Below are 13,431 nucleotides of genomic sequence, written 5' to 3' on the forward strand. Positions count from 1 at the left end.
TTGAATGAATGGTTGAATTAATAGGAGAACGAGTGGGAGGGCTAATGGATGCATGGATGGGTGGGTATGTGTTAGGATTAATGGAATGATTCATTGATAGATTATGAATGAGTGGGTTGTTGGGTCAGTGGATGGTTGTTTGGATAAATGGAGACAAATTGCATGAATGACAAAATGGTTTAAAAAAGGGTTATTCTGCCTCCTTTTCTGCTTCAGAATGTCATTCAGAAAAATCACATTCGCTACAGTAAAAAAACTTCAACCCTGTCTCTGTTCTTACCTGTCCTTCAGAATGCCAGTGGAGACCCAGCAGTGAGTAGCACAGTCAACCCATTGACGACCAAGAGGTCAAAGGTTAAGACGGAAGCAGAGGGTCCGCTGCCCATCTCACCATCTTCTCAGGTAAGAGAATCAAAAAATAGTGGACATAAGTAAAGTAGGGCTGTCAAAGTTAACACGTTAACGCAAATTCATTTTAACGCCACTAATTTCTGGTTTTAAAGAGAGAGTGAAGATACTGGCAACATATGAGACTAGAAAACCTAATGAATCCATTGATACCAACCACGTCATACGTCATACTAGCTTGTCGAGAAGGAGGCTAAATAACGCTAATAAGTTACGCAAAATTTTGGCGAGGAAAAACTCTAATGGCCATTTTCATAGGGGTCCCTTGACCTCTGACCTCCAGATATGTGAATGGGTTCTATGGGTACCCACGAGTCTCCCCTTTACAGACATGCCCACTTTATGATAATCACATGCAGTTTGGGGCAAGTCATAGTCAAGTCAGCACACTGACACACTGACAGCTGTTGTTGCCTGTTGGGCTGCAGTTTGCCATGTTATGATTTGAGCATATTTGTATGCTAAATGCAGTACCTGTGAGGGTTTCTGGACAATATTTGTCATTGATTTGTGTTGTTAATTGATTTCCAATAATAAATATATATATGCATTTGCATAAAGCAAGCATTTTTGTCCACTCCCATGTTAGTAAGAATATTAAATACTTGACAAATCTCCCTTTAAGGTACATTTTAAACGGATAAAAAAATGCACAATTAATCTGTGAGAAAGCAACAGTAGATATTAGTTTTCCAGGTTGCACTTTATATTTCAAACTATGATTAGTTTTCTTTAAGAATACTTTATGACCTCCAAAAAATCAACTGCATGGATTTTGTTTGTACTTTAGCTATCTCTATAACAGCTTCAGCTGTTCCCCTCTTTAACTGCAGTTGCAAATTTGGCTCTTATTGATTATAGGTAGCGAATGAAAATGCAGCTTTAATCAATTACAAGAGGTGTTGTCACGCACGGAGATCACTTTACAACTCATTAGGATTAAGAAACAGATAAGATAAGAGAGATGCAAAACAGCGCAGAATGTTTCAGTAAGATATTGACCACGGATTCAGGTAAAAGATATAGTCTGTGTCTGAATGTGTTTATTCTAGTCATTGAAATGCTTTAATGGATACACACATCTGTACTGACAAAGTGCTGTCCCTTTTTTTTCCAGGACCACTGTGGGGGGATCTTGGACCTGAGTGAGGATCTGGATAAAGACGAGTGCAAACAGGAGCCCGAGGCCGTATATGAGACCAACTGCCACTGGGAGGGCTGCACCAAGGAGTACGACACCCAGGAACAACTCGTCCATGTGAGTGATATCCCTGTGGCTATTATTGAGACTTGAATGCTTGAAGTTTGAATGATAGACTCAGTTGCACTGCTCAGGCTGGTCCCATACACCTAATAAGACCCGGTGACCTTCTTCCATCGCTTCGTGGTCCAGTTCTGATGTTCACGTGCCCAGCATTAACTTTTTCAGCAATCTGAGCTACAGTAGCTCTTCTATTGGATCGGACAACACAGGCCAGCCTTCGCTCCCCACGTGCATCAATGAGCCTCGGGTCGGACCCTGTCGCCGGTTCAATGGTTTTCTTTCCTCGGACCACTTTTTATAGGTCCTGACCACTGCAGACCGGGAACATCCCACAAGAGCTGCAGTTCTGGTGATGCTCTGACCCAGTCGTCTGATCATCACAATTTGGCCCTTGTCAAAGTCGCTCACATCTTTACGCTGGCCCATTTTTCCTGCTTCCAACACATCAACTTCAAGTTCAAAACGTTCACTTGCTGCCTAATTTATTGCCGAAGACTGAAGTTTATTTTGAAAAGACTGTGTAGCCAGCAAGACACGTGTTGCTGAACATTCGTAGAAAAATGCATGAAAAATGAGGAATAACCTTTCGTAAGATATCATACGAACCGCTGCATCAGGATACTGTTTTATTACAGCCCTTACAGCCTGTAGGCCATACAACTGTGAAAACACAAACTGTCCAATGCCAGGTCTTTCACAGACGTGTCACATCTTGCTGTTCTGGACGTCGTCATCAACATTATTAGTTTCCTTTGCTGTAGTGAGTAAGTAAATTCCAAACTGGGCCATCAGAACACAAACACTTCACGCATTTTGTTGTGTAGAAAGTGAAAAGTTCAAACAACTCTTCTGCTCCTCATTAAATCTGTGCTGATTGAGTCCGGTCAGAAAGCCGTCCACTTACTGATCCCTTCCTGTTGGTTGACACGCGCAGCGTTAATGAGCCTGCCGGCTCTCGCCACATTCAAGCCCAAGCCCTGCAGCTGTGCCCCCCGTCCGACCCCCCCAAACCCTCAGCCCCATGACCCCTAACCCCTAACCTCTCACTCCCAGCAACACCCCCCCACTCTCCCTTACCCCTGAAGCCCAGAGGGCCGGCCATAAATCCATCGTCGTGCCAGAAGCGCTGGAGTTACGGGACCTCACGCTCCCCCCTTTTTCCAGGCCAACTTCTCTTCTTGCTTTCCACTTTCTGACTGGCTGTCAGTCACTCTCTCAGAGCAGTGGTAGGAGGGGCATGTGTCAGGTCCTCAGACCCAGAGACTGATGGGGTAGTGGTGTGAATGGGTTGCTATGGGCGGCTACAAGTCAGGACCAGAGTTACCTTTAGAAAACTTTTGCCCCGACCCCAGCTCCCCGAGCCACAAACTCCGTGAGAGTGTGCCAGGATTAGTGAGTAGGCTAGCAGAGGATCGGTGGTTTGAACTTGGGTGTGGATGGACAATGTGAGGCCAACACATTCTTTAATCCTCACAGGACCATGGCCTCTGCTTTCTATCAACTTTACAAAAAACAACCAGAAATCCAGGCTTGTAATAGACATTTCTTTCTGCAAAAAACTCCTGACAGCATGTCCCTAAGCACACCCAGGGTTTCACACAAGGTTAATATCAGCAAAAAACACACACCTGTGGGGTTTTTTCTGGCTTCTGCTTAACCAAAGTAATCCTGTGTCGAGAGCCCCCAAATGATGGATTCACAGTAGTGTGTAACCTGAAAATAGAGGCCTCCGCTTGTTTTCCATTCCTCCTCCTTCACCCGAAATAGATCTCAGCTGAATCGCCAACCACTGAGTTTTTTCGCTGGTTGGAGAAGTGGCCACATAAGTGGAGCGCTGTGGGCCTGGATGTCCTCAGGAAATGAAGTGGTTCCTCTGGGTGTGTGGTGCACGGGATGGATGAGAGTTTTTTTAAGTGTGTCTGTTCAGAAACACAAGGCATTTGAGTTTAATAAAACCTGTTGTGTCTGAGGACATACTTAAGATAACTGTGAAGGTACTGTGGCATTCTCTAGCATGTCTACACAATATCTGACCGTCTCCTTCTACAGCAGTGAAAATTATTCATTTTAACAGGACAAAAAAAAATGCAAGGTGGATTAGATGCTGGAATTAAACTAAGACGGATAATTTTTCAGTGTAGATGGAAAATTTAAAAGAGAATTCTCTGAAATTTCACAATTTAACTTTAAGCATCACACAGGAAACTTTGTGTGTCCTTCACTGACTTCCTGATCCATCAAAAGGAGGGAGAATAGAAGATAAATCCTCTTCCTGATCACTTTTACTGGGATCCGAGGAAGTTCCTCTTCCTTGAGAAACTAACACACAGAGCCTGAACAAACAAAACCAGCTTTTATCTGCCTCCTGTTGACAGATGCATAATAACTGTCAGCCATAATGGATGGTCACTCACAATGTCTGTGTGTGTGTGTGTGTGTGTGTGTGTGTGTGTCATCACTTTGACATTCATCTCATTGTCTGCATGTTAAGCTACATTGTGATGATTTACTTGAATGAAATTGTCTCCTCAGCACATCAACAACGACCACATCCACGGCGAGAAGAAGGAGTTTGTGTGTCGCTGGGAGGAGTGTTCACGGGAGCAGAAGCCCTTTAAGGCTCAGTACATGCTGGTGGTCCACATGAGGCGTCACACAGGGGAGAAGCCGCATAAATGCACAGTAAGGACCTCGTAACCCTGTACAACAGTGTAGTGAACTGTTAGTGACTAGCTGGTTAACTCACTGACTGACTCACTACTGCATTTGAAGATGTACTCCAGCAATTTAGTGTTTGATATTGCCTTTCCTTGAAATTAGGGAACTTGTGAGAAACTGATTTTAGAAAAAGATTTATCAAAACTAGGGCTGTCAGTCGATTAAAATAGTTATTCGTGATTAATCGCAAATTAATCGCACATTTTTTATCTTTTCAAAATAAATAGCTCTTAAATAGCTCTAAAATTGAGCCCGCTATATCCTCTTAAAGATCGGCAGCCCATCAGATTTTTAAGAGGTTAATTAAAAATCGCAAATTGCGTTAAAGAAATTAGTGGCGTTAAAACAAATTTGCACTAACACGCTACTATCATCGTTAACTTTGACAGCCCTAGTCCAAATCTAAGCAACAGGGGCATAAATATCCTGGCTTTTAGTCAAAAGCACTGGATCCTACATTTCCCATAATGCAACCAATTGTATCTTTTGGTGAAACCTCCCTACCTGAATGTCCATGTCTTTCCAACCTCATGCCCCCGATTTGTAATGCAGGCTTATACAGGGTTATACATTTAAATTCTCAGAGCCCAAGCTGATGTACCCTGATGACATCACAACGACATCATTAGGGTTATTCTCTCAGACATGACAAAGCTCCTCCAGAGGCACAGTAGATATTATACAACTGTCTTTACAGACTGAGTCTGCAAAAACCCTGACAAAATATATGTTTGTGTGCTTGTTTACGGGCAATAGGATTTTAATATAATATGAATTATTTAAGTGTTTTATAAAGTGTAAGTTTGGTATTTTTCAACCTGGACCCTATTGTCCCATGTTTTTGTGTCTATAAGTGACTAATGGGGAGAACGCTGTAACCTGCTGCTGCGAAACGAGCTGTGAGGGCAAGTGAGCAGCATCAGTGTAACATCACGTTCACTAAAAGTGCTTGTTTCTGACACTGACAGGCTCAGGCTCAGATTGTTATTAGAAGTGTCTGACAACATTATGAAAAGGACTTTCCAGAGAAACACAAGGTTTTTCTCACCTTTCTCTTGATCCTGTCTGTTCGTTATTGTCTCTAAGTCCCTCTCAAGGAGAAATCTCGTTGTGAAATCTGAATATCTGTATACTCTGGCTCAAATGAATATTCAAAGACCACATCCACATTGTGCAAATCATCTAAATATTCAGCCATGACATTGGAAATCTTTTAGATAACACACTAAGCTACTGCTGCCACTCACGTTTCCACCATGGATGTATTCCACTATTCTACCGTTGTCTTCCGGCAACACGTCACCACCTCGCCAGATTTCAGAACGAGACTTCTCCTTGAGCGAGACTCTTTACATAATGTCAGACATTTCTAATAACAACCAGAGCCTGTAATGGTAAAAACAAGCACTTTTAGTGGACGTACATGACGGTGCCAGCTTGCCCCAATAGCATCCTATTGCAGCTTGTGAGCAGCTTGTGAGCAGCTCGTGAGCAGCTCGTGAGCAGCTGCCGTCTACAGCGCTCCCCCTCAATACTGGACCTGTTTCAGAAATTGTATTGTCAGTTAGTCACAAAAACATGGGAAAATAGGGTCCAAAAATGCCAAAGTCACTCTTTAGAGACCTGAGGTATGCAGAATTGCTTGAAAACACACCCATGCATTTAAGGGTTAACTGATTGGCTAACTAGTTGACCAACTACTGGAACTACAACTTGGATGTTGCTCAGCCTCTCTCTATGCTGCAGTACAGCCCGTCCCTTTCCCGAAAGAAAATGTTCATATGATTTTCAGCCCTATTTTCCATGTTGATAAATCACGAGGGTTTTATTGAAGGCTTCGTTTGCTGTGTGAAGATCAAATTGAGGGGCCTGTTTGCTCGGCTTCAAAGCTTGCTCACAGGCTCTTGTGAATGCATTAAAACAGATGACTTGTGAAGGAGAGAGTGAAGAAAGCTGATTGACAGCGTGGGCGTATAATTAAAATCTGCAGACACGCAGGGGGCCATGGGTCCTTATTAAGACCAGGCTGTATACTTTGCACAAATCCCACGTGCATCTTCTCACAACACTCTAACTCCCCTTTAGTCTCGTCTTACAACGGAGAATCTTCTGACTTTTATATCCAATTTCTGAACTAGTCTAATTTGATTCTCTTTTAATTTCAAAGCCAATTACGTTCACAATGACTGCTCACAAGGAATACCAAATTATAGCTTGTACAGTACAAGTGAACACAAAGGCTAAACACAGACCTCTCTTTGTCTCAACAAAGCACACCAGCCACACCTCACACTCAGTTTAGATATGTCACATAATAGTCCTTTTTACCAAAGCGTAGCACTGCTTTGCTTTTGTGTGGCATGCCACAGTAGGTGGGCACGAGTCCAAGAGTAGATTACATTTAAAAACTGAAACACACACAGCTTTTTTTTGTTGTTGCCCAGCTCTTTTCTCTACCCAGCTGCAGACAGATCAACGCAGCACTCAGGCATTCAGTCTCACTGTCTTTGTCTCTATATCCACCTCTCTGCAGTTTGAGGGCTGCGCAAAAGCTTACTCCCGCCTGGAGAACCTCAAGACCCACCTCAGGTCCCACACCGGGGAGAAGCCCTATGTGTGTGAACATGAAGGCTGCAACAAGGCCTTCTCCAACGCCTCTGACCGGGCCAAGCACCAGAACCGCACACACTCTAACGAGGTATGTTGACGCCAGCCCTGTCTCCTGAAAATTACGTTCCTATTAGAGCTGTCAATCGATTAAAAGATTTAATTAATCACACATTTTTTATCTCTTCAATGTGTACCTTAAAGGGAGATTTTTCAAGTCTTTAATACTCTTATTATCATGGGAGTGGGCAAATACTGCATGTTTCTTTATGGAAATGTATGTATATATTTATCATTGGAAATAAATTAACAACACAGAACAATGACAGATATTGTCCAGAAACCCTCACAGGTACTGCATTTAGCATAAAAAAATATGCTCCAATCATAACATGGCAAACTGCAGCCCAACAGGCAACAACAGCTGTCAGTGTGTCAGTGTGCTGACTTGACTATGACTTGACCCAAACTGCATATGATTATCATAAATGGGCATGTCTGTAAAGGGGAGACTCGTAGGTACCCATAGAACCCATTTACATTCACATATCTGGAGGTCAGAGGTCAAGGGACCCCTTTGAAAATGGCCACGCCAGTTTTTCCTCAACAAAATTTTGCATAACTTATTAGCGTTATTTAGCCTCCTTTGCAACAAGCTAGTATGACGTGGTTGGTACCAATGGATTCCTTATCTTTCAAATTATGTCAGTATATTCACGCTAGCTTTAAAACTGAGCCCGTTACATTCTCTGAAAGATAGATTGCGTTAATGTGTTGAAGAAATTTGTGGCGTTAAAACGATTGTGCATTAACCATGATGTTTTTTGTTAACCACGTGTTTAAAACTGCAACCGTAATCTTGGAGAAAATATGTAAACGTTATTCAGAATGCAGTTCAGTTTTACGGTAATGTCATTTTGTAGGAGACAGGGTTGGTTCACGCACACACATCGATTAACTGACTTACTCAGTGGGATTTCATGCATTCGAGCCACCATCAGCTCAGTGTTTAGTTTAGTGTGAAATATGCAAAAATTGGAGTAAACAAAAAATCTATATCACCATCTTAGTTTCTGATTTTTTCTTCTCAAAGCAGAACACTGGACAAGTGATTTACAGAGCACGTACTGTATGCTTTAGTCGACCCAAAAAATGCAATTTAATTTCAGTTGGACTTTAAATTCCTCTTTGCAGAAACCATACGTGTGTAAGATCCCGGGCTGTACCAAGCGCTACACGGACCCCAGCTCTCTCAGGAAGCATGTCAAGACGGTCCACGGACCCGAAGCCCACGTCACCAAGAAACAAAGAAACGACGTACCTCCGAGACTGCAGCCACCCAAAGGCAACGGGGAGAACGAGGCGAATTCCAAGCTCGGCGCGAGAGGCGTGGACGGCAAGATTGAGGCCAACAGCACCTCCAGAGGAGTGGAAGACTGCCTACAAGTCAAATCTATCAAGACCGAGAACTCTATGGTGGGTCCTGATCACATGAATTTAAAAAAAGTCATCGCACACAAACCTCTTTTATAGTTCATAAAATATTGATAGGAAATTGATAGTTCTTTTATTTAAACTATTGAGTTTGAGTGACTGCATCTTGAAGGAAATGAACCACTTTTAGCACTCCAGATTATCAATGTCACCTGTTAATATAACACGATCGTATACTTGCATGCCTTTGTAAGTTTAGGACACAACAAAGAGAAGGACACACTTGTTTTCCTACTGTATTTCCACTTTCCACTACTAACATTGCTTTGAGGTGAAATGTTTACTGCCTGCATCCTTCCTAACTCACCTCTCTGGTTGTTGCTTGAACTTGCTTTTCTCAAGTTAACCTTTCTAATGGACAGACTTCACTGAGGTGAGCACTCAAACTGTCTCTCTGACCGGTCGCAACTCAGCATGGGGGGAGATGTGGGAACGTGTCCTTGTGTTTCACGCCACATCGTTGCATTCTCGCATGATGTAAAATGTTCTTTTTGCATGATTATCCATTTTTTACACATTTAAAACATGTATATGGGATGCACATATATGCATGTACGGAGACACACACAGCCATTAAACTGTTTTTTTCTGTCCACGAGATCACTGGCAGTAGCCTCGGTCGGCCGATGATAAAAGTCATTGTCACATTAATATTCAAAGGCTGGGACTGTTTTAGCATGTGTGCTGAACAAATAGTGCCAACATCAAGCTGTGATCAAGACTTTAGTTCATTTTCGGCCAGTTTGAATTACTGTTGCCGCTGGATTGTTGCTCACAGAACTCATCTATTATCCACTTGTTTTCTTGTTGTAAATAAATCAGCTTCCTCTATAATTAATGAGATTATGGAACTGTAGACCTACATTAGTTATTACAAAACACCATTACAATCGGAATTTCTTAAATCTGGTAATCATTTAATATTGAAGAAAACATAATGGAGTTCTCTGAACCAAGCATGAAACTATAGCTTTTATTATTTTATTTTATATTTAAAAAAAAAAAAATTTCACCATTTTTCGTAATTAGCATATTGTTTGCAGTTTTACCAAAGTTTGGCAGAATATTACATATTTACTGAAATTTTAACAATGCAGCACTATCATTTGTAATAAAGCTTCTATAGTTGGATTCCACTTACATCTAATTCCTCCCTGTTGTCCTCCACCAGACGTATCAGTCCAGTCCTGGTGGCCACTCGTCATGTAGCAGTGAGCCGTCGCCTCTCAGTAGCGCCAACAACAACGACAGTGGAGTAGAGATGGCCTTGCACAGCGGGGGCAGCTTCGGGGACCTCAGCGCGCAGGATGACTGCCCCATGGTTGACTCCACTGTTCCCGCCGGGGGACAGCAGGCTGGGGTGGGGCTTCAGTTGAGGAAAGCTGTGGGACATGGTGGCGGGGTCACCATCAAGCTGGAGAACATCAAGAAGGAAAGGCTGAAGTCAGTGAGGGACTCCTGCCCTTGGGGCAATTCTGCACCACAGCCGCCGCAGGGCCAACGCATCAACATGAAGCTGCCTCCCATACCTGCAGTCGGTAAGTGTGGAAGGTTGAGGAAGTCCTTTACTGTGTGGTGAAGGTGCAAGATGGCTGAATCACATTATGTCTTAGTATGTGAGTCCAATAGCCAAAACAACCATATACAGTATCATTAGTTGGTGTCATTATGTAATAATGTCCTTTGTATCTGCAGGTTCCTTGCTGGAGAACTCCAACATGATGAACAACTTAAGCGGTTCATACCCTGGCCAACACATGGGTGACCTGTCATGTGAAGTAACGCTGCTGAACCAGCTGAACGAGCGCCGTGACAGCACCACCAGCACCCTCAGCTCAGCTTACACTATGAGTCGGCGCTCCTCCGGTATTTCACCCTGCTATTCCAGCCGCCGCTCCAGTGAGGCGTCCCAGTTTGGTGGGAACCGCCACAATAACATCAGTTCGGCTGACTCCTATGACCCAATCTCCACCGATCTGTCTCGCCGCTCCAGCGAGGCCAGCCAGTGTGGAGGTGGCGGCGGAGGAGGTCTCCCAAGCATCCTTAGTCTGACACCGGCTCAACATTATCGACTTAAGGCAAAGTATGCTGCTGCCATTGGTGGAGCTCCACCTACTCCTCTCCCCAACATGGATCGAATGAGCCTGCGGACCCGCATGGCTCTCTACAGTGACTCCCAGGAAGGCTCGTCGCACCCGTTCCTTCAGCCACCCTCTGGAGCTGTGCCTCGGCGATGTAGTGATATTGGCTATGGCACACGGAGCATGATGCCCCATGAGGTACCCGCTAGCCTTCCACGTCGTTCCAGTGATCCAGTGCGTCGTCCCACACTGGACCCTCTCTCCTTTCCAAGGGTTCAGCGCTATAACAGCATGAATAGCATGAACCCCATGAATGTTCCATCAGCTGAACGCCACCAGGCACTGGCTATGCAGGGCTACACTCGCTCTGATGGCAGCCTGCAACGCTACCCATTCGCCCCCAGACCGCCTAGCATTTCTGAGAATGTAGCCATGGAGAACATGGCAGTAGATGGGATGATGATTGGGGGGGAGCAGAGTGGGGAGGAGGACATGGTGCTTCCAGATGATGTGGTGCAGTACCTTAGGACCCAGAATTCTGGCCCCTCAGGTCACAACTCGGGGCAAGTGGACTACCGTTCCAACAATCAGACTCAGGGCTACCAGACAAGCATGGCCCCACCAGCATCGTTTTATGCGCAGCGGAGGATGGCCATGGTGGATGCCACCATGACTGGTCAGGACATGCAATCCTGCCAGATGGGTCCCGTTGGCTCCCATCAGCCCTTCTCAGCACCCTCGAACAATATGAAGAAGAATAACATGCCGGTGCAGTGGAACGAGGTGAGCTCAGGGACTGTGGACGCCACAGCCAAGCTCTCCAAACAACAACAGCATCCTGTGCGGGGAAACCTAGCTGTTGTTCAGCAGAGGCACAATTTTGGTTCCTTCCAGGGACAAGGTCAGGGCCTAGGCAGCAACCAGCAGGTATTGCCTATGAGTCAGAATATGTCTATGCAGGGGTATGCGAACCACAACAGCCAGAGGCTGATGAACATCTCCCAGCAGCAGCAGCAGAGGCAATGCAACAGTGTGAACTTTAGTGAGCAAATGAGTCCTCAGCAAGGGTTTGGCCAAGAGGCAATCCCAAATTCGATATCTGGGAGCACTAGCGTGAGACCTACCCGGAACAATATGGCAGTTCCAGAACTGCAAAGTTGTAGAGCAAGGACACAGGCTGATGGGTATGCTCATGTGAACCAAGTGGATCAGCAGCAAAACTACAGCGTTGTCTCCCAGCAGCAGCAGCAGCAGCAGCAGCACAATATCCATAATGGAGGCAGAGGAATGTTACAACCCAGACCTCCCGTAGAGCCCAAGTCTCTTGCCAGACAACAAACAGGGTCTAGCATGATGCAACCGAGCCGAATACCCAAGCCATCTGATTTCAGCCCCAGTCGTGGTACTGACACCTCAGAGGCGAGCCCAAAGAGGCCCAGTGGCTCAGCAGCCCACAACGGCAACTCTGAAAATCCAGACTCTGCTGTGCTCTACACAGGTCAGATTCATATGTTTGAGCCTCCTTCTGTCAGCTTTGATGCCCCCATGTCCCCCAGTGCCAGCCAGGCTCCTGCCAGCAACACCACTGCTGCAGCCAACATGGCCTCGCCAGGAGTCAACCACGTCTCCAGCAGTACGGTGGATTCTTCCACTGGCAGATCCGGCAGCACGGAGCACGCCCAGATCGACTTCGACACCATGCTAGATGACGGGGACCACTCCAGCCTGATGTCAGGTACCCTGAGTCCCGGCCTTCTGCAGAGCCTCTCCCAGAATTCCTCACGTCTCACCACCCCTCGCAACTCCGTCACCCTCGCATCTGTACCGGCAGGGATCGGCAACATGGCCATTGGCGATATGAACTCCATGCTCACAGCCTTGGCCGAAGAAAGCAAATTCCTCAACATGATAAGCTGAGAGCAATCAAAACACCTCATCATCCATCCAGTCTGAACCATTTCTACATCAGGAATATATGGACCACACAAAGCACTGATTGAACAATGCAAAACTGGCTGTTTCATACATTTCTTTCGTCATTGTCCATAGTAATATGCTTATCTTGTAATATTTGCTTCAGATTATAATATGTTACATTAAAAATAATAGTAAGTATAGCTAGGGTTAAGGACAATTTCTATCATTATTTGTTAATAAGCCATACATTTTACCTACAAATATATGATAGCCCAGGGTATATAAATGCACCTACAAACAATTGCCATTCAGTATTTTCTGGTGTAATAGCCCTTTTACAAAGTGGTGCACTGAAAGCTGTTCACATACATGTGGTACCTTGCTGAGGACATCAACATTGAGCATCGGAGTTACCAGGAAATTGACATGTAGATAACAGATCATATTTTCTCATGAAGACTTTTATGTGTATAGATATACTGTATGGTACTTGCTATAGACTGTTGATGTTTAAACTAGGGCTGTCAAAGGTATAGTAACGGAATGTAATGGACACCTACTATTAATTCATAAAGGAATAATGAATAATTATTATTATTTATTTTTTTAATGAAATCAGTTACAATTTTGTTTTTTGCTTTGTGCTAACCACATGGATTGCAACAAAAAAAAAGATATTCTCACAAGGCTAAGCTGTAATACTCTATTCTTGGCTCAGAAGGACATACTGTACATGGCAATGTATGTCATTTTTAGGCAGTTAAATTATCACAGAATTACAGTTTGTTTAGCTTTTCACTTCACCGCCAAACATGCAGGTGCTTAACGCACCGAGGTGACAGTAAGTGCCCATAAACGAGCCATGCATGTGGAAATTGTTTGCACTTAATTCAACTATCTTGCAGCATAACAAATAAGCAAAGAAGTGACCTCATAGGAACA

The 13,431-nt window shown here is 44.3% G+C and overlaps 1 protein-coding gene across 2 annotated transcripts in view; it reads left to right on the forward strand.

Annotated features, from left to right (window-relative positions):
• Positions 1–13,079, forward strand: part of gli2a (GLI family zinc finger 2a) — a 94,953-nt gene extending 81,874 nt beyond the window's left edge. For both annotated transcript variants that reach the window (XM_074658229.1, XM_074658230.1), the window contains 7 exons: positions 292–402; positions 1,526–1,666; positions 4,205–4,354; positions 6,924–7,088; positions 8,192–8,473; positions 9,663–10,029; positions 10,187–13,079. In XM_074658229.1, coding sequence (XP_074514330.1) covers positions 292–402; positions 1,526–1,666; positions 4,205–4,354; positions 6,924–7,088; positions 8,192–8,473; positions 9,663–10,029; positions 10,187–12,489 — 3,519 coding nt within the window. In that variant the 3' untranslated portion in view covers positions 12,490–13,079. The remainder of the gene's footprint in view (positions 1–291; positions 403–1,525; positions 1,667–4,204; positions 4,355–6,923; positions 7,089–8,191; positions 8,474–9,662; positions 10,030–10,186) is intronic.
• Positions 13,080–13,431: the final 352 nt, after the last annotated feature.

The sequence above is a fragment of the Sebastes fasciatus genome, chromosome 14 (genome assembly GCF_043250625.1).
Source record: "Sebastes fasciatus isolate fSebFas1 chromosome 14, fSebFas1.pri, whole genome shotgun sequence".
NCBI classification, from domain to species: Eukaryota; Metazoa; Chordata; class Actinopteri; order Perciformes; family Sebastidae; genus Sebastes; species Sebastes fasciatus.